General features: G+C 40.5%; 1 protein-coding gene across 1 annotated transcript in view; it reads left to right on the top strand.

Annotated features, from left to right (window-relative positions):
- Positions 1-1,622: 1,622 nt before the first annotated feature.
- Positions 1,623-23,742, top strand: part of GNAL (G protein subunit alpha L) — a gene marked incomplete at its 5' end in the record, with an annotated part of 184,217 nt that continues 162,097 nt past the window's right edge. Inside the window, one exon of the mRNA XM_082276588.1 lies at positions 1,623-2,088. Within this exon, the coding sequence (XP_082132714.1) occupies positions 1,623-2,088 (466 nt within the window). The remainder of the gene's footprint in view (positions 2,089-23,742) is intronic.

Here is a 23,742-nt window from a genome sequence, read left to right as displayed (position 1 = left end):
AAGGGTATAAGAGAACAACATATACAATGTGCTGGATCTTCCTAATATTTTCACTGGCAAAATTTCTTTGTGTGGTGCAATCACAGACAGTTGATACTTTCAGTTAAAAGGAATCTATTTATTTTATGCCTGTGTAGGGTGTTGGGGGTTTTTTCCCAGTGAATGTTAACACACAGCTCACTGCTTGGTAAATACATATTTTATGGGACGTTTGTTAAATCATTTGACACAAATAAATCTGTCACAAAACCAATTCTGCTTCCCATATCCAGGAACTGAAAACTGTGCCCAATTTGCTCTAATTCATTAATTGTAAAGAAGTATGGGAATTTTGCATCCCTCCATTTCTTCATACTGTGCTATATGGCATCCATTAACATAATATTGGCCACTGCAGAAAAACAGGAGACAAAACCAATGCCCTAATACAACAGGTCATTACGGAATCCAAAGTGACGCTGCATGAATAAAGAGGTTCATGAATGCAGTCCAGGTTACTGAAGTTGGAATCTCTAAATTGTGCTAAGGTACACGTCAGTCATAATAGCGAACACATGACATGACCTTTGCTTTAAGATTCAGAGACCCAGTTTCATCCACTAGCCACGTGCCCCTGAAAAAGGACTGCTGCGCTTATGAAGAAAATGGAGGTGCATGAGGCAGAAGGAGACACATATTTGAGACACATACCAAGTAACTTGAATTTTTCCAGGTCTTGTCTTGAGGAGGGCTGCCACCGCCTTGGAAGTGGCTTTCTAGTACCAGTCTTTCCTCCACAGCCCACAGCAGCACGCTGCTGGAGTACTACTGCTGCCAACACTGACTGAGACAACGAGCAAACCCCAACATTGCCTATTATTTTCTCCTACCGTCGCACCCAAAGCCTTCCTCCCACGGCATCCTTAGTCAGCGCGTGGGCGAGGAGCGGCATGTGTGTGCACAGGGGCTGAGAACCGCGTTGTAGCTGTGAGGATACCAGGCTGGCGGGGGCTGCCTCGGCCTCTCCGGGGCCGCGATCACCGTCCGGGGTCCCTCTCAGTGTGAGGCCTCCGTCTCGGCTTCTCCCCCTGGGATGCCGGGGCAGACGTTGTCTGTCAGGGGCATAGCCCTGCAGAGGGGTAGGGGTGTGTGCAGCTCCCGCGGCTCGCACAGGCGGCACGGTGGCCCTTACAGGCAGGGAGGAAACAAGGAGGGAGGGAGGAAGCAAGGAAGGTGGGTGGCGTAGGGGCCGAGGGTCTCCCCTCCGCAGGGCGCGGAGCTGGAGTTCCGGGAGACCCTGGCCCCCTCGGGCGGGCAGGCGCGGGAGGCGGGGGGCTGCGCTCCTGTTTGCGCCTGTGTGCCGGCGCGGCGCCCCCGCCCTTCCCCCGGCGGCGCTGCGCGGTGGGCTGGCGCTGGGGTATTTACGGTAACGTGGACCCGGCGGTGGCAGCTCGGTCGGTGTCAGGTGATCGGCGCCGAGGAGCCGCCGCCACAGCCCGGGAGGAAGATGCAAGATGGCCCAGCGGGGCCGTGAGGGGCTCCGCGGCGCCCCTTCCCCGCCCGCCGCCGCCTGCCTGGCCGGCGGGAAGCGCTGAGGCCAGCGCCGCCGCGCCACAGCCCGTCCCCGGCGGGGGCACCGAGCCATGGGGCTCTGCTACAGCCTGCGCCCGCGGCTCTTCGGCGACGCCGGCGGCGGCGGCTCCATCTCCAGCGCCGGCGCCGCCTCGGAGCCCGAAGCGCCGGCGGAGCCTCACGCCGCCCCGCAGCCGCAGCCTCTCGGCGTCCCGCTCCGGCCCGGTGGTAAGCCCGGCGGGGAGGCGGACGGGCCGCCGCTGCTGCTGCTGCAGAACGGCGGCGGCGGCAATGGGGCGGCCCCCGAGCGGCAGCCGGCGCTGCCCAAGGCCGGCGGCCCCGGCCTTGGCGGCGGGGGGAAGACGGCGCGGCAGCAGGCGCTGCACCAGCCGCCGGCGCTCCAGAGGACCTGGGAGAAGCTGCGCCTGGAGGAGCGGGAGGCGGAGAAGGAGGCGAGGAAAGTCAGTAAGAGCATCGACCGGGCGCTCAAGGAGCAGAAGCGGGAGTACAAGCAGACGCACCGCCTGCTGCTGCTCGGTACGTGTGTGTGTGTCTGTGCGGGGGTGTGCCGGGGCGGGCAGGTGCCCCGCGGGGCTCCCCGGCAGCGCCCCCTCCCCGGCTTCCCCTGTTTTCCTTGGGCACCCTCCATCCCTCCTTTGTCTCCCCGCTGCCCCCCTCCCCCCCCCGGCCCTGCCCTGCCCTCCCGGGCGTCTGTCCCCGGGCTCTCCCGCAGACAGGTTTACACCTTCTTTCCCCTTCCTCCTCCCCCTCATCTCTCCTCCCCGCTTCTGGCCCTGGCAGTGGTTTTGCAATGGAGAACACGATCGGCGCTTGTCGGGCGAGGGCGAGCGGCTCCACCCAGGCGAGCGGGCGGGAGCGATGCGGATGGAGGAGCAGCGGGGTCTTCCCGGGGAGAGGAGCCCTGCTCGGGCGGGGGCTGCCCCATCCCCGCGGCGGGAACTTGGCTCAGCGCCCTCGCAACTCGGAAACATTAACGGAAAAAAAAAAAAAAAATTTTAAAAGCACAGTAGAAAGGAGGAAAAATGGCCATGCACAAGATACGTGTAGCCTGTGGCTGGTCCTCCTGTGCCGCGTGTGACCAGGGATGGTTTAATGAGGAGCAGCTTGAGGCTCCCAAATGAGAGGAGTGGTGATGAGCAATAGGCTCCTTATTTAAAGAAGCAGTGAGCAGAGTAATGGGAAATAAGCGGATGTAGGTATGTACATTCCTCAAACATCGCCTCTACTACAAGATGTGTTCTTCAGCTGTTGGCTCTCAGATTTTTTAGGGATGACTTGCCAGCTTTTGTCCCCTCTTCTCTGAGGTGCTACGTGCAGTCTGCTATTGCCACTGCTCTTTCTAAGCATTAGTTAATAGTCCTCTCCAGAGGATTTGTACCAGCTGATACATTTACAGTATGAAAACCACAGGGGTATCTAATACAAGCATCTCATTTCCTGCAGGAAACAGAACAGTCATACTGCAGGGCTTTTTTTTTTTTTTTTTTATGGGCTGAGCAGAGGGCTTATTTGGCCTCTTAGCTGTGGTCATAAATCTCTGTTTTCTGTTAGCGTGAAAATACTGATTTGCTTTTGCGTTAGCTTGCATTGCCTGTTCTCGTAAAGTTGCGTGGTACGGAGTTTTGGTGCTTATCTAAGTGCATTCCAGATTTGGGGTAGTCTTTACATCCTTCTTTATAAAATTCTGTTTGTGTTTTACTGGATTCCTTCATTCCCTTTGGTGCGTAAGGGGAGGAGAAAATATGAAATACAGCAGTGGACAAAAGGTATAAGCAATGTTTGCCAGAACGGTAGTGCTCCATTTCCAGAAAACAAATGGGCTTCATTATTACCCATAAAATACCAGCTTGTAGGGTACTAGTGCAGCTGGTAAAAAGGAAGGAGGAAAAACATGTAATTTATACCCCATGGAATTATTATTAGTAGTAAAATGTCTCTTCTGATTCTTGAACTGTTGCAGTATTTAACTCTTCAGTACACCTTTTTTAATGAGATATTAAAAATTTTAATGTTTTTTCCTCTTGAAGCATCTGAAAGTGTGTTGTGACTAGTATGGCTGCAAGAAGGCAAAGATCCTGGTTGGTGGCCTTCCTCTGGAGAGCATTGTCATTCCTTGAACAAAAGAATTCTAACAAATAGATACTGTGTGTAGTCTATAACATGGGTGGTTGTCATAGTAAACCAGAGCAGTAAACACCTATTCAGAAACAATACCGTTTGAAAAATAAATAATCTCTGACCTTTGGCACCCTAAAAGAAACTCAACACTCCCAAGATTCCTTGTGTTGAATTTTGTGTAAAATTCATGTCATAATCAAAAAAGATTCTCTTGATCTCCGTATTGCTGGGAGGAAATGTTGGATTATTGTTTCAGGCCTGGCAGATCAGGGCCTGACTTAAATGTTTCATTTGGATATAGGGAGAGCTGCAGGTGCTTTGTGTTGCTGTTTGAAAGTGGAAATGCTGCTCTAGATAAGAGGAAATTATTTAGAACAGCGAAGGGTTTGTTTGTTAGAGAAGGAGTAAAGCAAAATTGCATTGCACAAGGTAGTAGGTTTCAGTCTTGCACAGAGGAAAAGACTTAGAATGTACACAAAGATCTTTTAGAATAAAGAATATTACTAGCCTGATATTTTATACCATTTCAAGTTGTAAATAACTGAATCCCTGTCCCTAAGGTCTCCCTGGAAGAGTGAACCTGAAAAGCATACCTTTGCTAGAGAGAGGAGGAATATTTTTGTACATCAACATGGAGGAAATGCACAGCAGAGGCGAAATGGTGAATGCACTGACAGCAGAGCACCATCACAGAACAAACAAAGTTGAGCAACAGCGTTGGTGTGGGCTTTGTGTCTCTTTTTTTTAAACACAAGTTTGTAAATAATAGCCTCATTTTGGTTTGTCCTTTCATATCTCGTATGTTTACTGGGGCAAGTTTAGAGGATATTATTGAAATTTTAGAGAAAAATACAGTGTATATTATAAGGAGCTACTATTAGATATCAAAAGGGTATGCAAATAAATGCACTAATCTAAGAATACTAAGAATCTCTAGAGTCTAAATAAGTAGTATATTAGAAGAGAAGCTTCTATAAATGTTTGAAAATGGCCTTTCCTTAAAAGCACACTCATTCTTTTATTGTGTCAAATGAAAACAATCAGCTTTGTTATGAGCTGTGCATATAAGTTATGAAGATATTATGAAGTCTCAAAGGCTTTTTTTAGTGTATGTTGGTAAATATCTCTCAAAAGAGCCTAATCTTGCCTGTCACAGCTTCCCCCCAACTAATGTCTCGTGGTACACATGATGTTTTGACACTCTCCCTTAACCTGCATTCGGAAGCACTTAATGTGTTTTGTCATAACCAGTGATTGTGAAAGGGGGGGGTGTGAGGTAAGTGCTCAAGATCAGCTCTCTGTCTGTGCCTTCCACAAAAATAGGTGTTTCAGTATCAGGTGGCTGTAGCTGTGATGCAGAGGCTTTACTGGTGCACTGAAGTAACAGCAGACATGGTTTGGGTCTATTTGTTTTTCTTCTTCTGAAAGAAGAAGAACCCACATAAAATGGAAGCTGACTTTCCACCACAATTGGCTGTTTCTTGCTTAACATCCACTTTAAAAATACAAGAAATTGATTGATTATTGAATTGTTTATTGGGTGCTGTATTATTTGTGGGGGGTTTTATTTCCTAAGTGAAGTGTTCATCTGTGCAGAATTCTTAGGATGCTTTTAGTAACCCTGAGATGAGGATTTTTTTAGGCATACGTATTTATTGAACAGATTTGCAGGGCTTGATCAGTTTTGTAGCTTTGGTTTCTGTCTTGTTTTCTGTTGGGTTTTTTTTTTTCCAGAGAATTGCAGTCACCCTCTTCTGCAAGACTGTTTTAGCTGCTGATTTCCTAGAAACTGTAGAAATCTTACAAGTCACTTTATAGAAGCAATTTACGTTCTCATTTCCAGTTTCGTATTTTAAACTATTTTGTGAGTAAGTGGGGTGAAGGGGAATTGGCTTTAAACAGAGTGTTAACCGTTGTGGTATAATTAAGGCTCATGTAATGTTGAAGTAAGCCATAGATGGAATTTTTTTTTCCTAGAGAGCTGTTGTCTTCCAACCTCTGACTCCTATTTTTTCCATTTACCCTGACTCCTGGTGGCTATCCTAGCTTTGGATGACTTTCTCAAGCAGAACACATTCTTTTACACTTCCCTGCTAAACTGAAACTGAAAGTGTTCTGAGTAAAAGCTTTTCTGTTCAACAGAAACTGAAACTAATGATATAGGGATTGAGGGAGGGGAAACAGATAGTAATTTTCGTCACTTAAAAGGTACTGGAACTACTTACGTGATATTTAAGTAGTAACTTGATAGTGAAATTTAGATCCATTTGGTGATGTTCATGTACAAAAGTATAAAAAACATACCAAAAAATGTAGTTCCTCTGAATTGATGGAAATCAAACACAAAGATGCCTTCTCAAGCTTAGGAAACTCCTACGTAGGAGATCCCAGAAAGCTCAGAGGTGTATAACAAAAGTAATGGGTTTTTTTCTTTTCTTAACTATGCACCTAATGACTATTGTCAGAAATAAACTTTTTGTTGCAAAGAGTGTTTCTGGTCTGACAGTGGCTTTTGACCAAAATTGCAGTCTTATATATATTCTGCATCAGCAAATCTTTAAGTTCATCATACATCTTCAAGCCAATTTTGAAGCTTAAGCCTAACAAATTTTATTTTAAAAATAACTTTAATTTTAACTTGTATATAGTGTCAACTCATGCTTTTTGATAAATACCTGAATATAGTTTATCTTGATGTGGTGATACTTTCCCTGTGTCTGCATGAGATTGAATGCTTGAGGTATTTTTCTCTTGCCACCAGAGATGACTCCCTCCCTGGTCTGTAAGTGAGCTTGGCATATTTAGGATCCTTACAGCCAGCTACTTCTAACATGAAGATAATGAACAGATATTTTCAGGACTTTGAAATCCCAGGCTGCAAATACTGACCAATGTAATAATGCAAATGGGTTTTATAATCCCTAATCCTTTGCATAATTTGCATGTCTTTCCAAATGCTCTTCTGCTTTTCTTGTAACTTATGGCATCACAGGAAGTGGGATATGCACTCCTTGCAGATGAGGAAACCAGTAGGCAGAAGTCATCAGGACATTTGGGAATCAGTTCTTAACTTTGGGGGTTTTTTAAACCTGAAAAAACTGAAAGCAATCCCTGATTTACAATACTTAGCTTTTCTTTATCTGTAAATTAAAAACTAATTAGATTTAGCCCATAGATAAATTAGATTTAGGTGTTTTAACTTATTTCCATTCTTTGATTGATTTTGCTTATCTTTAATCACTTCATATTTAAGAAAAAAAAGTAACTATTTCATTTTTTCCCTGTGTTAGGTGTAGTCGTACTGGGAGGCTTTAACTGCTGTGAAAGGGTTCTGCAGCTGTTAGTTAGAACTTTCAGTTATTAAGCAAGTTTTGTGTATCAGTGTGTATTCCATGAATGCTTATTGGAATGCAGTGTCTTAATTAAGCAAACTTTGCAGGTATGTTCTATGTCATCTTAAGGTCCCATTACCACTGTAACTTCTTGACTGCTGAAATTTTAAAGAGTATGTAAAACTCCTGGATTTGAATATTTATTTTCCCTTTTCTCCCCACAACAGTTTAGAAGAAATACAATTTGAAATGTTGTTACCGTGTTCATCCCTTTGTACGGCCCAACCCATACATTCAATTTCTTGTTCTTTCGCTTTTTCATTTTTGGCACAGTGCAACTACAAATTTGGGGAAATACCTAATGGTGGGGGTTTTTTTCACAAAATCATGGCTTCCTTCCACTTATTTTTTCAAGTTCAGGTACCGTTTGAGCTTGTAAAGCTGAATTAATTTTTTTTAAAGTTATTCTTATTTTTTTAAATCCAGCAGTCTGTCTGAGCTGTGGTAGAAACCTGGCCTGCCTTCTGCTTACCAAGTTTAGTTTATTTGATAGTTATACCTGTTCTAGAAACATTTTACCTTTGCTGAGTGGTGTGGAAATGGTTCTTCTTTGTGGATTTTTGAACAGCAGTAGAGAATTAAAATGATGTAAATAAGATAACAGAGCTGTCACTTAGTCTCACATAAAAGGGATAGATTCTTATGAGTTACCATTTTGCACTGGGGAAGTCTTGACCATACCTTTTCTTAAATTCTTTGTGGTTTGGATCTCTTGTAATCTCCAATAAAAGGCTCTTCTTAAAGTAGATGCTTGATGGGTTGCACAGGTTAGTAAAACAAGCATAGAGCAGTAGTTACTCAGTCCATTGACTGGTGCCATGGTCCAAAAAACTCTGAAATTGGCCCTTCATCAAAGATACAGATCTATTTTAAGAGATGGAAATGTATACCAGTAGTTATTACTTACTATAGTCTTAACAAAAAAATGCCTTTTGTAGATAGTTAAAATCAGCTGGTAATGGTTGAGATTTGCAGCCTTGGGTGGTTATTCAGCCCTGTGCGAGTTTTGTTGGGTTGGAGTCATCCACACAGCTTTCACTTCCTGGGCAGAAGCTTTGTCTTACTGTGCCATTACTTATAACTGTCGGTCACACAACTGTTCTAGGGGTTTTTTTTAATATTTTGGATGTTTTCTTTTAACTGGTAATAACATAAATCAATAAGGTAGGTGGGGTTTTTTTGCTTGCTTTTTAAATACCCAGGAGTGCAGAATCTGGAAGAAATGCAGCCTTGTGTCTGGCCTGTGCACATCATACTTACGTCTTTTCCAAGAGTGGATGAGCGTGTTAAGTACACTGACTAGCATATTTCATATTATCTCTGTAGCACTGTATGAATGTATGTGTAAAACTCCTGTGTCTTGTGATTTGTCTGCACATGAATATTAAATAAAACTTCAAGAACTTAAGCTGTACAAAGAAGGAAATGTGCGCTGTTTGGAACCAGAATAGGTAAAAACTATGTAAGAAAGCTTTTATTATTTTCTTTTTCTGTGTTCATGTGCAGAAGATCAAAAAATCCGAGAAAAAAAGCTGCCAATTAATGTGTGTAACAGAAGACTAACATCAATCACCTGTAGTGGAACTTCTTAGCTGATAAGATCTCTTTGAAGTAAGACTTGAATTGCTTCCTCAGAATCTGGTGTTTTACATTTGTTTGGTTTTAAACTTAAGTTTGAAGAACTATAAATCCCACTTAAATGTAAGGTAATGTTAGGTTTCAAGAATAATAAATTATTCTTTCTGAAAATACCATTACTGCAGTAAGTCAGATCCAGGTAGAATTTAAAATTCTATGCTGTTATCTTTATTTTAGAAAAGGATTTACATCATTTGGGAACAGCATGCATTTTGCAGCTTAAAGCTGTTTAAAAATAGAAGGGTTTTTTTTCCACTAAGTATTCAAAATAAAAAGAAAAAAAACCTGAAAAGTCTTTTACTTTTTCTATGATAGACAATGCACTTTTAACAGTTTTTTGTTTTTAAGAGGACTCCATCCCTTTAAAGGGCAAAAAGGAAGCTCTTCTCAGGCGTCAATTCAATTAAATAATCTAGTTGGTCTTCAGAAAATGAGACCATTCCTTCTGTGATTTGGGTTAGTGCATGCAATGGAGATAATGCAGGCATGCAATGTAGCAGACTGAAAAACATCTGTAATAAAAACCTGACATTAAATAGAGTCCTCACTCTCTGTGGGTATCGTTTCCTCACCCCCAGCCTCTCTTTCTTAATTTGAAAATGTGTACTTTTTGATACATGTAATATACTCTTTGTTTAATTTGTCATCTGTGGGTTAAAATGGATAAGGAAGAGTTGTATTTTTCCATCATGAAGAATGAAGGCTATGTTAACCTGCCAAAAGTGTGGGTGAACACGGATCTTTAGTATTGTGTGCAAGTGTAATTTATATTGAGCAACTTAATCTTTTATTGAAAACTGTCGTGAATGTTGCTGAGACACTGCCAACTCTGCTATGCAATTCTCTTAACTACAGGGAATTAATCATTCTGTGTCTTGGAGCAAATGCAGAATGCACTTCATGATGTTAAGGCAATGCCTTCTTCAGAATCATCTTTACTTTCCCAAATGCCTCACATGTGAAGGACTAAACTATAACAAAAGCAAGTTCCTTTTTTTTCTTAGGTGGGAGCACTCATTCCAGGTTCATGTTTGAATTAATTTTTCTTGTTGATTGTAGAATCATTTTCTATTCCGAATGATACTTTTTCAGAGAGATGTGCACACATGTGTCTCTGCATGCACACACGGCCACTGAAGTTCTTGTAAAATGCAGGAGATCGCTCTGAGGAGTCCAGGTGAGATAAACCAACCTTCAAGAATATGTGGTTGGATTATGTCCTGGCATATCTCGTAGCCTTAAATCTTCATAAGCACAGGGCAAGTGTAATGGATTCTGTAACAAGATTGCTTTTTTTCATCCTTTGACTCACTGGACGTTTGAATTACAAAATAGGCTTATGGTGTTATCTTCTGCCTGTTCTGAGCTTCCTATATTTGTCTAATTCACTGTCTAGCAGAGATAGGAACATGATGTTAAGCACTTCTAACACGTGTCAGCCTTTGCAAAGATGTATTTTTTTTTTTATGTTCTTATATAAACTATAAACCTAAAATGCAGAGAATATAATAATTTGTATAAAGGACATATGCGGAATTAATAATCTGAAAAGATACGATTAAAGAGTTTGGGGGAGGTTTTGTTTTCTGGGGGTTTTTTTAAGGTTTTGGTAGGATTTGGTTTGTTTGCTTTTTTTCTAAATCTAATTTTTAAACAAGCAAAAAAACTCTCCTTTCTAAGTGGGAGGTATTTATATCTTGTAATGTGTCTCTTTGAATTTAATTTAGTCATTTCATCACCTAATACTAAAAACTGAATAAATTTAAAAATTCCTTGATGTGTATGAGACATTCTTCTGCTTCAGCTGTTCTTCAGAACCTGATAGTATACTATATTATGGTACTGTTACATGTGATGATGTGCAACTTAGCCATGTATAAACAACCAGGAAAATGGCATGAGGGACAGGCTATAACTTAAGATGACTTTCAGATCCTTTTATTCGTTGGGTCTATTGACTTGTGAGCGTATCTTAAGGCAGAAGAGTAGCTGTTCACATGTTTTGCTTTTATCCCTTGAAAATAGTTGCATGAATGAGAACAGATGGGAACTACAGGACAATAATTCTGGTTTAGATTGAGTAGTTGGTCTTCCTTTGATTTAATGTTTTGAAAGAAGAACAGAAATCTCAAATTCTTTAGAGTATTTTCTCACACTTGGGATGGGGTGAGGGGAGCAAAAGCACCCCAACCAACCAACCACCCATCTGTCATGTAAATTCTGATGGCTTTGTTTTGTTTAACAGAGGTGTACTTCAAATTCATATTAATCTGAATTGTCCCTGCAGATGAAATAGCACTGAGAGGGGAACACTAGCTTTTGACACTTGGAGCAAGACTGGATAACAAGCTGTATTTAAATAACTGCCATGTATTGTTCCTTTTGATAAATACATTTTTCTTCTTAATTTTGGGAATATTTTTGCACTTTCTGTGATTCTTCAGTGTTGTAAACCATTTATTTTGTCTTATTGGAAGACCAGTAGAGAAATGCTAGAGTGAGCTTGATGTCGTGCTTCCTGACATCTTGCTTCCAGTTCAGGAGCCATAGCAGTCCCTCTTCCATGAGGTTCCAAGTGCACCCTGAGTACATAAAGCTGTTATTCCAAATTATATTGTTGCTCCCTCCGGTTTTCTTATTCTATTCAGTGTGACATCTGATTTCATGAGCTTGTCTGTTCAGTAGCGTCTTTCCAACTTAAATACTATTGAAACAGTACAGTTGGTGTGTTGCTCATTTTAGGGTTTGGGTTTTTTAAATGGGGAAACTACAGTAATATTTTAGGGGGCTACATATTCACTCTGAGGGCCTCCTAGTTCTTAACTCTATGTGTAGAGGTGAAAATGTTGGCTCAGCAGAGGCAGAGGAAAAGAACAAAAAACTGAAAAACTGCCTGCAGTGGTGTTTGGCTTGTGATATGCAGAACTCTCTTCGGTCAGGGGATCCTGACTCCAGGTGTACGTCAGCTATGTCTTTGAACTACCAGAGGTGGAAAGAAAACTGTTTCATAGAAAAGCTGAAATGGAGAGAGTAGTTTTTTGATACATGAGGTTGCTCATAATTTAATGCAGAAAGGATCACCTGAAGAGCACTCTACTCCAAATCGACTTCCATTTGGCAATAGTCCTTGTCTAATTAAAGCAGATTCACAGATATGTGATCCATCTGTCAGAGACTGAATTAATGCTTTCTAATATGTCAGGAAAAGCTAAAGCAATGAGTAAAAGGTCAAACAGCCTTTCAGATGTGCTAGAGAAGGATTAGGGCAGGGAAGATGGGACTATCTTTTCATGCTGCTTCATACTATGAACAAGTACCACTGCTTGTGATCCTGGTCCAGCTGTTTGAGGAAAAGGAAATAGGGGCTCTGATGTTCTGAAGTAGAATGAGCAGTTGTTCCACACTGGGTCGGATTCCCTATACAATGCTTAAGAGCAAGTACGTGTTAATACCTTGTTCTGCTCTAGGGGGAGGCCATTCATCTTAATACCACAGTTTCTCTGGGTTTTTGAGCATTAGTTGTGGCTTGAATGAAGTGACTCCACCGCTGAGCGCTGCTGTGCCGGACATGTTGGAGCTCCAGTACAAGCTGGAGTCCAAAGCAGCAAAGTGGTACGCCACTATTGAAATTGCCAACACATTCTTCTCCATTCCTCTGGCAGCAGAGTGCAGGCCTCAGTTTGCTCTCACCTGGAGGGGCGTGCAGTACCCCTGGAACCGACTGCCCCAGGGGTGGAAGCACAGTCCCACCATCTGCCATGGACTGATCCAGGCTGCACTGGAAAAGGGTGAGGCTCCAGAACATCTCCAGTACATTGATGATATCATTGTGTGGGGGAACACAGCATCAGAGGTATTTGGGAAAGGAGAGAAGACCATCGAGATTCTCCTGGAAGCCGGTTTTGCCATCAAAAAGAACAAAGTCAAGGGACCTGCCCAAGAGATCCAATTCCTATCTCTATATATGTGTAAACATGTGTGTTTAAAGTTGAAATGTATTAATTTGGGCATTGAGCAAACAGTATGGAATAAGGGGTGGAATGTCCTGGGGTGATGTTATGAAGCCACTTTATTCCTTAGCCATCCACTCAATGCCCAAGGACGCTGTGCCTTTAGGATGGGACTGAGTGCAGGGCAGTCGAACGGCCGGGGCCCAAGGGCTCTGGGGCTCGGGAGGGAGTGCGCCAGGAGCACTGTGCTGCTTTTTGGGTTTCTTTTGTGTTCTGGATAGCTGGGAAAAGGTTCTGTTGGTTTTTTTTTTTTCTTGTTTTTTCCCTTCCCTTCCCCTTTCCTCACTGCCTCCCTTCCCTCCTCACCGGTCCAGGGAGCCTGTGGGGGCAGCCCCAGCTGGTCCGAGCCCACATGTCTGTTCCCTCTCCAGGAATTTGTTGTATTTTGATTTTGTTGTATCTCCAGGAATTTTGTTGTATTTCCCTGTTCTACCCTGTTTTGTTTGGTGTTAATAAACAGTTTGTTTTTTCCACTCTCACTTGCTGTGACCCACTTGTCTTACTGGTGGAGGAAAAGGGAAGGAAGGCCCTTTTCCCTTCGGAGGAGACACTTATTCCAGAGTATTTCCTCCTGAAGTTTTGTCTCCAAAATGAAGACAATTAGTTGTGCAAGCAATGTCACAGTCTGCCAAGGTTCTGCAGCACCTCCTTTTCTAGTACATGCAGACTGTGTGCAGGACAGAAGAAATACATAACCTTCTCAAGCCAAAACAGCATAACATCAGTACATCCGACTATGCTGACTGCCACTGAAATGTAACCTTTTCTTCATAACAGTATTTCTCTTAAGATAAAGATGGCTGGACGAGTATGGGAGCAAAAGTTTTCATTTTGTTTTTCTGTTCTACCCTTACTCTTAAAAGTAAGAACTTCAGCTATTTTGGGATTGTTGGTAGGAGCTTTTTTTCATACGTATTCTTGTATCCTGATTCCCTGATAAAATCTGTTTCGATAATCTGATAAAAGAGTAGTTAGAAACTTAAATTAATTGGCTGTTCAGATTATGTGCAAAGAAATGTTGAATTAATCTCTCTTAATTTTAGCTCAGAAAAAAACAATTTGAAGATACTACTGAGTTCCACATAAATAAATAGACAGCATCTTTTGAGTTCAGTCCTTTATTCCCTAACACAGGTCTCTCTAAAGTTAGACTGATAAAGCCTTTGGTATTGGTAGCTGCTTCATCGCCTTGAGATAAGCAATCAGACAATAGAAGTTTATGAATAATTAGACTAAAGTCCAGAAGTGACTAGTAAGATTTTTCCATTTGACTGTATATGTAACCAAGACATTGTTTCACTTCTTCGTAGTCTCTGTGCTCTAAACTAATAAGTTGCTTGAATTTTAATGTGCATATTATACTAAATGTTGAAGCAGTGTTATTGTTTTGAACCCTAGTTCAGAATAGGACATACTTTGTCCCACTCATCAACTTCAGCTTCTGCTGGTTTGGAAGCTGTAACTCACATAGTTACTCCATTCCTTGAAAGAAAACAGTCTGGAATATATTCTTTAAAAGCTAAATGTGCTCATCACCTATTGCTTTTGTCTGACTGTTTTTTCCAATATGTCAGAAGTGGGCAGTGCCTGCTTTAATGGTGTTTGTATTTCTTTTCTGCAGGAAGCATTGGTTTTATTTTTTGAATTTGTTTATCTGACGATTTATAATTAGTATATGTCCAAGTGTTTCTGAAACTGGCCTGTGAAAATCTTTGTACTCCGCTTCTAGAACTATGACCTTGCGGTGGCTCATGGAAGAATACTATTGACTGTACCAGGTTTATCAGAGTTGCTGTTCTCCAACGTTGCTGCTTGTCTGCACTTGAGTCTTTTGATAAGCTAACATTATTCACAGTGGTATCTTTTATCAGTGGCTAAAAGTTTATTGTAACCACTTGATGATTTACACTTGATTCTTGAAATCCATATGTTATCTGATTCCTGATTCACTTAAAATGTGTTGTATCGATTGTTTGCAGAATAGCATCAGGCATACATGTGCTGCTTATTTATAATATCAAATGTCTTATATTGACATAAGCCTTCAACTTAATCAACTGTGTTTGCTGTCAATATCCCTCAGGCATTTATTTTTAATTAAGGAAATAACTTATTACTGATTCATTGGCATTAGATAGTGGATACCAGTCCTGTGCTTGATGGAATGTGATTTTTCTCAAACTGTGTGTAGTCTAACTAATGGGATCTCATACCTGAAAAAGTCTTGATTTTTCTGATGCCCTCAGGTTATCTCATAGATTAGGAGTAAATGTAATTGACATTCTTTACACCATTATCTGTTGTGATTTGCAGGACATGCTCAGATCCTTTCTGTAGAGAGTTATCCTGTAAATATTAAGAAAAGAACTGTTCAGCTCACGTTGTGAAGACAGAGGGCAAGAATCTCTGTTTAAAGAATTAACTTGTGTTGACACGCAGGGCAGTTTGCTGTTACTGTTTTAAGGTAAAGAACCTAACTTGGCATTTCTGGGTGAATGTGAATGTTTTTGTTAAACAATGAAGCTGGTTGACAATGAAGTCTTGGCCTAGCATGGTGCAGAAGAGGAGGCTGCTATTATGATTTCTTGTAAAACAAATAGTTTTGTTAACTTGAGATACTTTGGAAACAGCAGTACTTTGCTTGGTCCTTTTCACCTCTATTATGTAGTCTGGTTTTAGGGTGTTTGACGCTGTCCACTTCTTTGTCCTTTTCTTAAAAGAGAAACCAGCTGCTTATTTAATTTGATAGTTTCAACAAGCTGAAAATGCTTTATCAAGATCAAGTACTAGGCCAGTTAAATACTTACTGCTACTAAAGACCAGCACAGGAGAAAAAAAATAACCTCATGATGTTGGTTTTTTTGTTTCTTCTTTTATTTGTTACTGGCTGTGGTCCAGAAGTGTCTTCTGTACCATGGTAGATCTTGCAGGCAGTTGCCTGGACCTTTTATGAACACTGTCTTTCAAATCAGCTGACTCTTGTTACTTTTTGCCTTCTTTGTTTATGCCTGGAAAATTACTTATTCAGGTTTTGAAACAATCTTTACCATAAAGGAGTCCAACTCAAAATATTAAGCTCTTAAATTCAAGCATTTAGTAAACTAACACTTTTATTTTAGGTCAGGTTTTTGGTGGCTTTTTTTTTTAATAGTAGTTAGGAAGGGTAACATCTGTTCCAAAAACTGCTTATTGCCAGAATTCTAATATGTGATACATGCTGCAAGTCAATTTTTACTCTAACCTTTTACTAAAATAAAGGAAGAATTCTTACCTTTATAGTCCTCTTCTTTATTAGTAGGTATTTGACTGATGAATTAAGTCTCTGTGAATGCATTGGGGTAGTCTCATTTTTTAACTCATGCTAAATGTGCACTAACAATTATCTCAATTCATAAAATACCTGATTTAGTCTGTCATCCCATCACAGACAGTATGGGTTTTGATTCTAAGGTGTACACATTTCTTTCAGAGCATCAGATGGCTTGAAAATCTTTCTTGACCCCCATCCCTGGCTGACAATGTATTTAACATTTCAAAGGGTAGCCCTTCCTCTGTGGGTGTTCTGATAAATGCTCTAACTGGAGCTAGGTCTTCTAGCATTTTAATTAACTCTCCACACAGGGACCCTTCCTGTGGAGAAAACATGCATTTTCTTTTAAAAGAATTTCCAGAATAGATTGTGAGAATAAACTGTGGAGGAGGAAAAATTACTTATAAGTATAGGAGCAGTTGTGTTTCTGATTTTGCTGTAGTATATAAAGATCTGAAATTCTAAGTCAGTGTAATATGAAAGTATGTAAAACACACGCTTTTACACTGAAAGCATAGTAAGTTTTGCTGTGACTGCAGGAATCCCAAATGTGAGCTTAATTTTGCAGCGTCATCAGTCTGGAATTTACTGCTCAAGTTGGAAGAGGTAGTTGAGATCCAGAAGCATAGCTGAAAATTTTCTTGAGTGTCTGATTTCTCAGTTTGGTTATGGCACGTCATCAAAAGTGCTTCAGAAGTACTGAGTGGTTTTGTCTTCTACCAATTTCACTTGGAGTCAAATGGTCATCGCTGATGAAGCCTTACGAAAGTGTTTTGTTTCACAGTCTGAATGTATCAATTCCTTCAAGAAGAATATTATTTATTTTTGTTTTAGTGGTATTTTTGACACTTTGTACTTGGCTCAGTCCTTGAATATGTATTAAGTGATGTTAATAAATTCATTCATTTATTTTGAGTTGATTTTATATCTTTAAGGGCACTATTATTCTGAGCCTTAAAACAGAAAATACAGTATCTTTTGCAAAGCCTGTAAAATGCAGCATGCAACCCCTGACTCAACAGCAGGGTGCTGACAAAATTAAGGTAGATTTCAGAACAGCAGATTTATTAAAATATTGACAGAAGCACTTCTTTTGCTTGTTTTCCTAATTTTCCCTTCTGGTCATAAATGTCTATTGGTATTAATGATGGAAAACTGAGAATCAGCTGGATAGTGTCATATAATGAATATCATTAGGAAGACTCAGCTATAAGGTTTGATTCTACCTATAGTCAAACTGTCAAATGTACATGCAAACATTGGGCATTCCAAACTTTGGTACCTGTGCTTTATTTCAACATGTGTTGTCTTGGATTAAATGACTGACTGCTTTCTTTCTGCATTCCTCATAGTATTCTCATTCCTTACAGCATGTACAGTATAGAATAAATAATAGTAAATGAATGTGACATGTTGACTGTATGTCATCTTTTTTTTTTTTTTTGATGTGGAATAATTCTTACACTGTATACCAAAGTCTTTGGTATCTAGTGGGGATTTTTCCAAGGAGTGGACCATTGATATATTTCCTCTTGTTCAGACGGAAAATGGAAGTAGAAGTGGATCATGTTCAAATTTACATATCATCTAATATTCAGCTATTAGTTTAGATGTCTACAGCCTGGCCTACTTCTGAAATTATTTTAGAGAGCTGTTACAATGAGCTGCTACCTTTCGTGTCCAAATGATTATGCTGATATTTACTATAATTTCTGAAAACTGCTTCTCAAATAATCTTGTGAGTGGGGAAACATAGCAATAATGCTGCAGCTGTATGGCCTCCTCTGATGGTTACACATCCAAGATGTGAAAGCCCAGCTGTAAAGAAACTGAACTTTCTGGTACTGTTTTTATGTCCCAATGCCAGCCTAATGATCTGGACCTCTCAGCTACTGGTCAGACAGGTTCCATGTCTTGACAGCATGAGAATGTCTTCAAGTCTTAAAAATACAGTGTTCCTGGCTTTTCTGTATTCAATCTCCACTTCTAGTCCAGTGAAAAATGATAACTGGTAGCAACTGTTGATATTCTCTTGTCTCGCTTCAGAGAAGCATGAGATGCAGTATAGTGGAGGGTGTCTTGGCAGCAGCATGCCAGGTTGGGATGACTACCACAGGTTGTCAGGAGATTATCAGACTGCATTGCTGCTGCAGATTTCCATAACTGAAAAGTCTCCATCTGACCAGCTTTGGGAGCCAGAGGCCAAGCAAAGAATGAGTCCCTTACTGCACCGAGCAAAGGTTTCTGAGCCTAGACAGATAGACAGCCAAACTCCTGTGAGGGAAAACTTTGTCCCTGCCCTTTGCTGCTAATGCATGTCAAGAGTGCATGGAAAAAAAATGAGGCAGCAGCTCGTTGTTGCAGTCAGTAATCTGATTTACCCCAAGATGAAGCAGATTCCCAGTTAATGAATTGGAGGTTACCATGATTTTCTTGTATGGTCAAGTTCCTGCATCATACTCATGGCCTAAGTTTACCGTCTCTGGTCATAGAACTGTTTATGTAGTGGTAGAATTTTTACTACAAAGCTTCTGTGTAATTATTTGGTCTACCTTTTTTCCTTAGAAAATGTGTGTGACTGTAAAAGTAACACTTCACAAATATTTCTGTGTGCAATATAAGTTATTGAACGTGTCATCAGTGGGCTTGATAACAGTGTAGATTGGAAATCCTGTATTCTTTTACTGGAACAAAATGGGATCCAAATCTCATTCAAAAAATGATGCAATTTTATCTTTTTATTTTAGATCACACATCTATTCTGTTGCTCAGTGCTTGTCTTCTATCTGTGGTACTATGCCAGAACTAATGAATCCTGTGGGATCTTATCTAAGCTGAGGTCAGTGTTGGATAAACTGTGTCAGTAATTCAGAAGTAACTGAGTCACAGGGTATTGTAACTTCTGGGTATTGCCAGTTGCTCTAAAAAAGTTCAATAACTTGTTTACAAATATGGAATAAATTTAGACAGAATTTGAATGACTATCTGAACAGACACTGTGTACTCAAAAAGAAGCTGTGACACTCAAAGCTGTCTCCACCCGTGTTCCCAGTTACCTGCTGGTTCAGGTGTGAAGAGCAGTGCTGCTGGATATGAAGGCACCTGCATGTGTGACCTTCTGTGCAGTGAAGCAAACATCTCTGTGGCAAAAAAAGAGGATACAGTTCTTATTTCTCAAAGAAAACAGTAGCAGCCTCTTGGCTGTGCCAAATGTCTTCTTACACCAGTTTCACCAGTTTATAAGTACCATTGTACCACCTCTATTTGCTGTTTACTCACCATTTGCTTTGCACTGAATGAAGCAGGATTCTGTAGCTAAACAGCCATGGCTTATACCACAGCATAATTAGAACAGTTAATGCTGTCTTTGCAATTTGGAGAATCAGAAGTAAACTGGGATAGAAAACTTGTGTTAATTTTATTATGAAGGCAGCATTGATTTTAATTTTTTTTTAAACTTGGGGGGTGCGTGGTAGTTAATTTCAAGATCAGCTCGTGAAATACCGTATTCTGATGACGCTTCTGTACAAGACAGAGGCTGGTCTAACGTTTTTATAATGGTAACCATTGTTTTTATTTCGAACTGAAGAAAATTCTCAGCTTCCTAATGGCTCTTTAGTAAAGAGATTCAACCTTCACATGGCTTAGTAGATGTTCTTTATCAGTTTCCACATCTTGCCTATGAATGAGAATATGCAAAAGTCAGCTTTTGTTTATGGTTGTTTATTTTTCAGCCCTGTATATTTTCAGTCATCTTCTGCCAAATGTAAGTTAAAACTTCTGCAAGGCGTTCTCCCCACTAATGGTAGGAAATAGTTCCTTTTGGGAGGCCAAGTGGTCTTTAAGAGCACTTTGATGGAGTGAGGTGCACTGGATTGGCACTCATTCATCACACCATATTATGGTAGATGCAGATGATGGAACACTGTGGGTTTACCCCAAAAAGGCAGGTGCAGTAGTCATGGACACAGGGATGTGAAGACAAAGATCTAGGACCTAATGTTGGATGGTATCTCACTGTGCAATACTCACATGTTGACTGTTAACTCCTTTAAATATTTCTTAAGCTATTTTGTGACATTATATGAGGAAGACTGTTTCTTGCATCTCAAGTCCCAGATAAACCCATTGCCACCAAAACAGTAATTGCAAAGACCACTGTGAATAGTCTTAGTGAAGATCTATTCCACAGGTTGCATTCAGGCTTTGTAGTTAAACAGTGATAACTGGTCCACTGTAGACATGGAAACAGCAGCTCTGAAGATATTTGTCAAAGTTTATTACAGCTTGTGATTTACTCTTCTTCCTACTCCCACCATGCCCCCCTCCAGGTTACACCACATTTGGGATGAAATACATACATTTCCAAATTAATGCTTGGGTAGCAGGTAGCCAGGCAATTCAGTTATTTCCCTCCTGTCTCACAGTTTCTCCAACTTGGCCATTTTTTAGCAACCTCTTTTAAGGAGAATCTTCTCTGGTTAAAGGTAGGTACTGAAGACATTGAGAGCTTTGAAACCAGTTCATGCACCCTTCATGTTTTCTACAACTGCTGTTCCTGAAGCCATATGGGAAGGAAGAATGATTAGTGATTGTCCTTGATTTAGTGGAAATGGTTTGAGTGGTGGCGGTATCCAGTGTTACTCAGGGTTATAACTGCATTACCCTATTTCTTGTAAAAGCAGTAAGTCTAACCAACTTTGTCTTAGACAACATTGGTGTTGATTCAAGGTGCATCTGATTCTTCTTTTGCAAGCTGTTTGCCTTTCATCTCTTGAGCTTTCCTCTCACTTTTGCACTGCTGAATGCATCAGACGTAGGTGAGATCACCTTTAATCATCCAGAAAATAAGTTGATCAAACAGACAAACTCTTCTGCTGACTGGCCTTCCCCATCTGATATCCTGATTTAAACCTCATGGAAGCAATGGAACTCACTGAAGGAATTATCCATTCTTTAGAGATAGTAAGATTCCCATCTGTTAAACTTTGTGTTGTAATAAATCTTAGCCAAGATGTGGTAGATGTATATGATTCTAAAATCACATCACTTTTCAAGACACATGGCTTTACTTCTGTATACACAAACATGTTGAGCTTGAGGAAAGCTCGAGTAGAAGTGTTCCCATAGGTCCATCCTCTTTCTTTTTGAGCAATGTGATGTGCACACTTACAGTACTGGCATGCATATTAACTGCAGGTATCAGTCATTTGAAACTCATTCATAATGAGTAAATAATAATAAACTTGCAGGTCTCCAGGTGGGTGTTTCTAACTTCTTGAAATCACCCTAAATAGTTTTCTTTAAACGTGATTTTACTTTGAATTTTGAGAAAGAGCTGATTCAAACTGAAAAAGGGATGTCAAGTTTTGGGAGAAAAAGAAAAGCTGAGAAACCTTTCCATTTTCTGATGCAGAAGGCATAGCATATTATAACTGATACTTGGATTAGGAAGGTTTAAATACTAATATTTAGGGGATGTCATGTTTCCTTAAAGATGTTGGGAAAGCAGCAATCTGCCTTGGTATTTTTATGAGCAAATGAATAGTGTCATGGCAAGTTCTTGTCTTCTCAGGGGACCACACATCCTCAACTACTACAGTTTTGTGTGTATCAACTTACCAGCACTATAAATATAAATGTTCTGATGCAGGCTTATTCTGCTACCAAAAGTTGTAGCTGAAGAATTTAAAGAAGTCTGTCTACCTTGATAATCTGTAAAATTACCAGTGCTTTGTTCTTCTGATCTTAAAAAAACTAAGATGTGGTTGTCCTGTTATATTTTGAGAAAAGTAATGACTAATTGACTGCTTGTGACTTCGTTGTTGTTGTTGTAAATTTGTGAACAGATTTGTTTATCAAAACAGCATGCATGACATTTTAATGGTGATGTTAATGAAGTAGTGCTACTGTCTCTAGGAATATTGGACTCTTTACCAAAATTTTTATGGTTGTATGGACCACTAAGAGGATTAGGAGGAGGCCTTATCTTTCAATAAAACTTGGATGCATAAATTGTGTGTAAACGTGGCAGGAGGAATGAGAGTGGTGTGGAATCTCAGCTGAAGACTCTCAGCTTAGGACATAGCCTGTTTGGAGAGTTTCCCTGCTCGACTTGTCCCTGACTTCTCCCTACTTTCACCCTTTCAAGGCTTTCAGAGGGGACTAAGAGTGATAGGCTGGAATGGGGTAACAAACCCAGAAATGGGACTGACCAGAGAAAGGTTTGCAGTTGAGTGTTGCTTTTCACCGGGTGTTCTGGAGGAATTCCGGTATTCTTTGCATTTTGTCGTTAATCCTCGTGGTGGCAGCACGCACCAAGAGAAGGGGAGCCAGCCGAGTGCTGCTGACCTGGGTTTTAATTAGTTAAAATGAACGTGCTCAGACTTATATTCTTAGCTTTTGTTTCCAGTGAGGCAGCTCAGAAACAGAAGGTCAAAATTACATCATCTGCGATTTCAGATTTTATGAACTTCTGAGAGACATTTAATTGGGAGAAATATTTCTTCTCCTCTCCACCCTCTCACCAGCAGGTAAACGCAGTATTTGTGAAGATCCTGAGCTGCTGAGAAAACTTACATGGCAGGGTTGGAGTTTCAGTTGTCCAAAATGTCATCCAAAGACTATTGCAGTTTTTGAATGGTGAGGCTTTTTGTTAGCCCCAGCATGAATGCCAGGACTCTTGTTCTAGGCACTGCACTGCCTGAGTCTTTCCTAAATTTGCATACAAAGTCAGGGTCTGTCTGTTGTATTCCAGTTGGAAGCAGAGAGACAGTGTCAGGCATCCAGTGAAACCTATCAGCACAAGGCAAAGAAAGAAGTACAGAATGTTAGTAATGAGGTACTGATAACCAAATAACTGGAAAGAAAAATCACTAATACACTGGAAAGTTTGCTGCAGATTTAACACTGTGCTAATTAAAGAAGGTAGATAGAACTACCTTTTGGTATCTGAAATAACCTTTTCCAAAATACCATGATAGGAAAATTTCTTACAGTAGTCTGACTTGATAATGTGAGTGAACAGTTATTTCAGAGTAGTAGTGTCGGTTTGTAAACCAGCACAGGGATGGGTTCATTTCATGTCATCTGCCTGAACTCAGAATCACACATCAGTTTCTTGAGATCTTTTTCACTTGACCAAAATTGTCAGGTATTTGCTCTGTCTTCTGTGTTTCCTTGGTGTACTGTGAAGCTCTCATCATATATCAAACTCTTAAAACCAGTCAGTATTACTAAAGTTCATAAATAGCTAGAAGAAGGAAATAAGATAGGAAAACAAGCAGCAGTTTATGGGAAACAGGTAAATGTAGTCTGTACACACTTTTCACAGGACTACTGATATCTGACCTTCAATTGTTTAAAACTACTTCAGGTGTCCCTCACTCAAGTAAGGATGAAAATATGCTCTGTCTGCACTGTATTCCAGTTAGAAGATTTGAGAACTGGAAAATGGGTAATAAACATTTAAATGAGGGCATTTCCTGTATCTCAGAAGTGGGCTAAAAGGCCAACTTAATGGCTCTACCTTCCTGAGCTATTTAGGATAGAATGCATTTTAAAAGTAATACAAATTGAAGGGATACACCATTGTGCTTATAGACATCTGCTTCTTTATCTTTGCATCTTGATTTTAGTTATTTGAAGTCTTTTTTCAAATAAATTTGAGAGCTCAAGATGGAAGTCTCTGCAGAGCTAGTTA

This window comes from Coloeus monedula, assembly GCF_965178545.1.
Source record: "Coloeus monedula genome assembly, chromosome: 1".
Lineage (NCBI taxonomy): Eukaryota > Metazoa > Chordata > Aves > Passeriformes > Corvidae > Coloeus > Coloeus monedula.
Note: the sequence above shows the minus strand (reverse complement) of the source record. Positions and strands in the feature narration are given on the sequence as shown.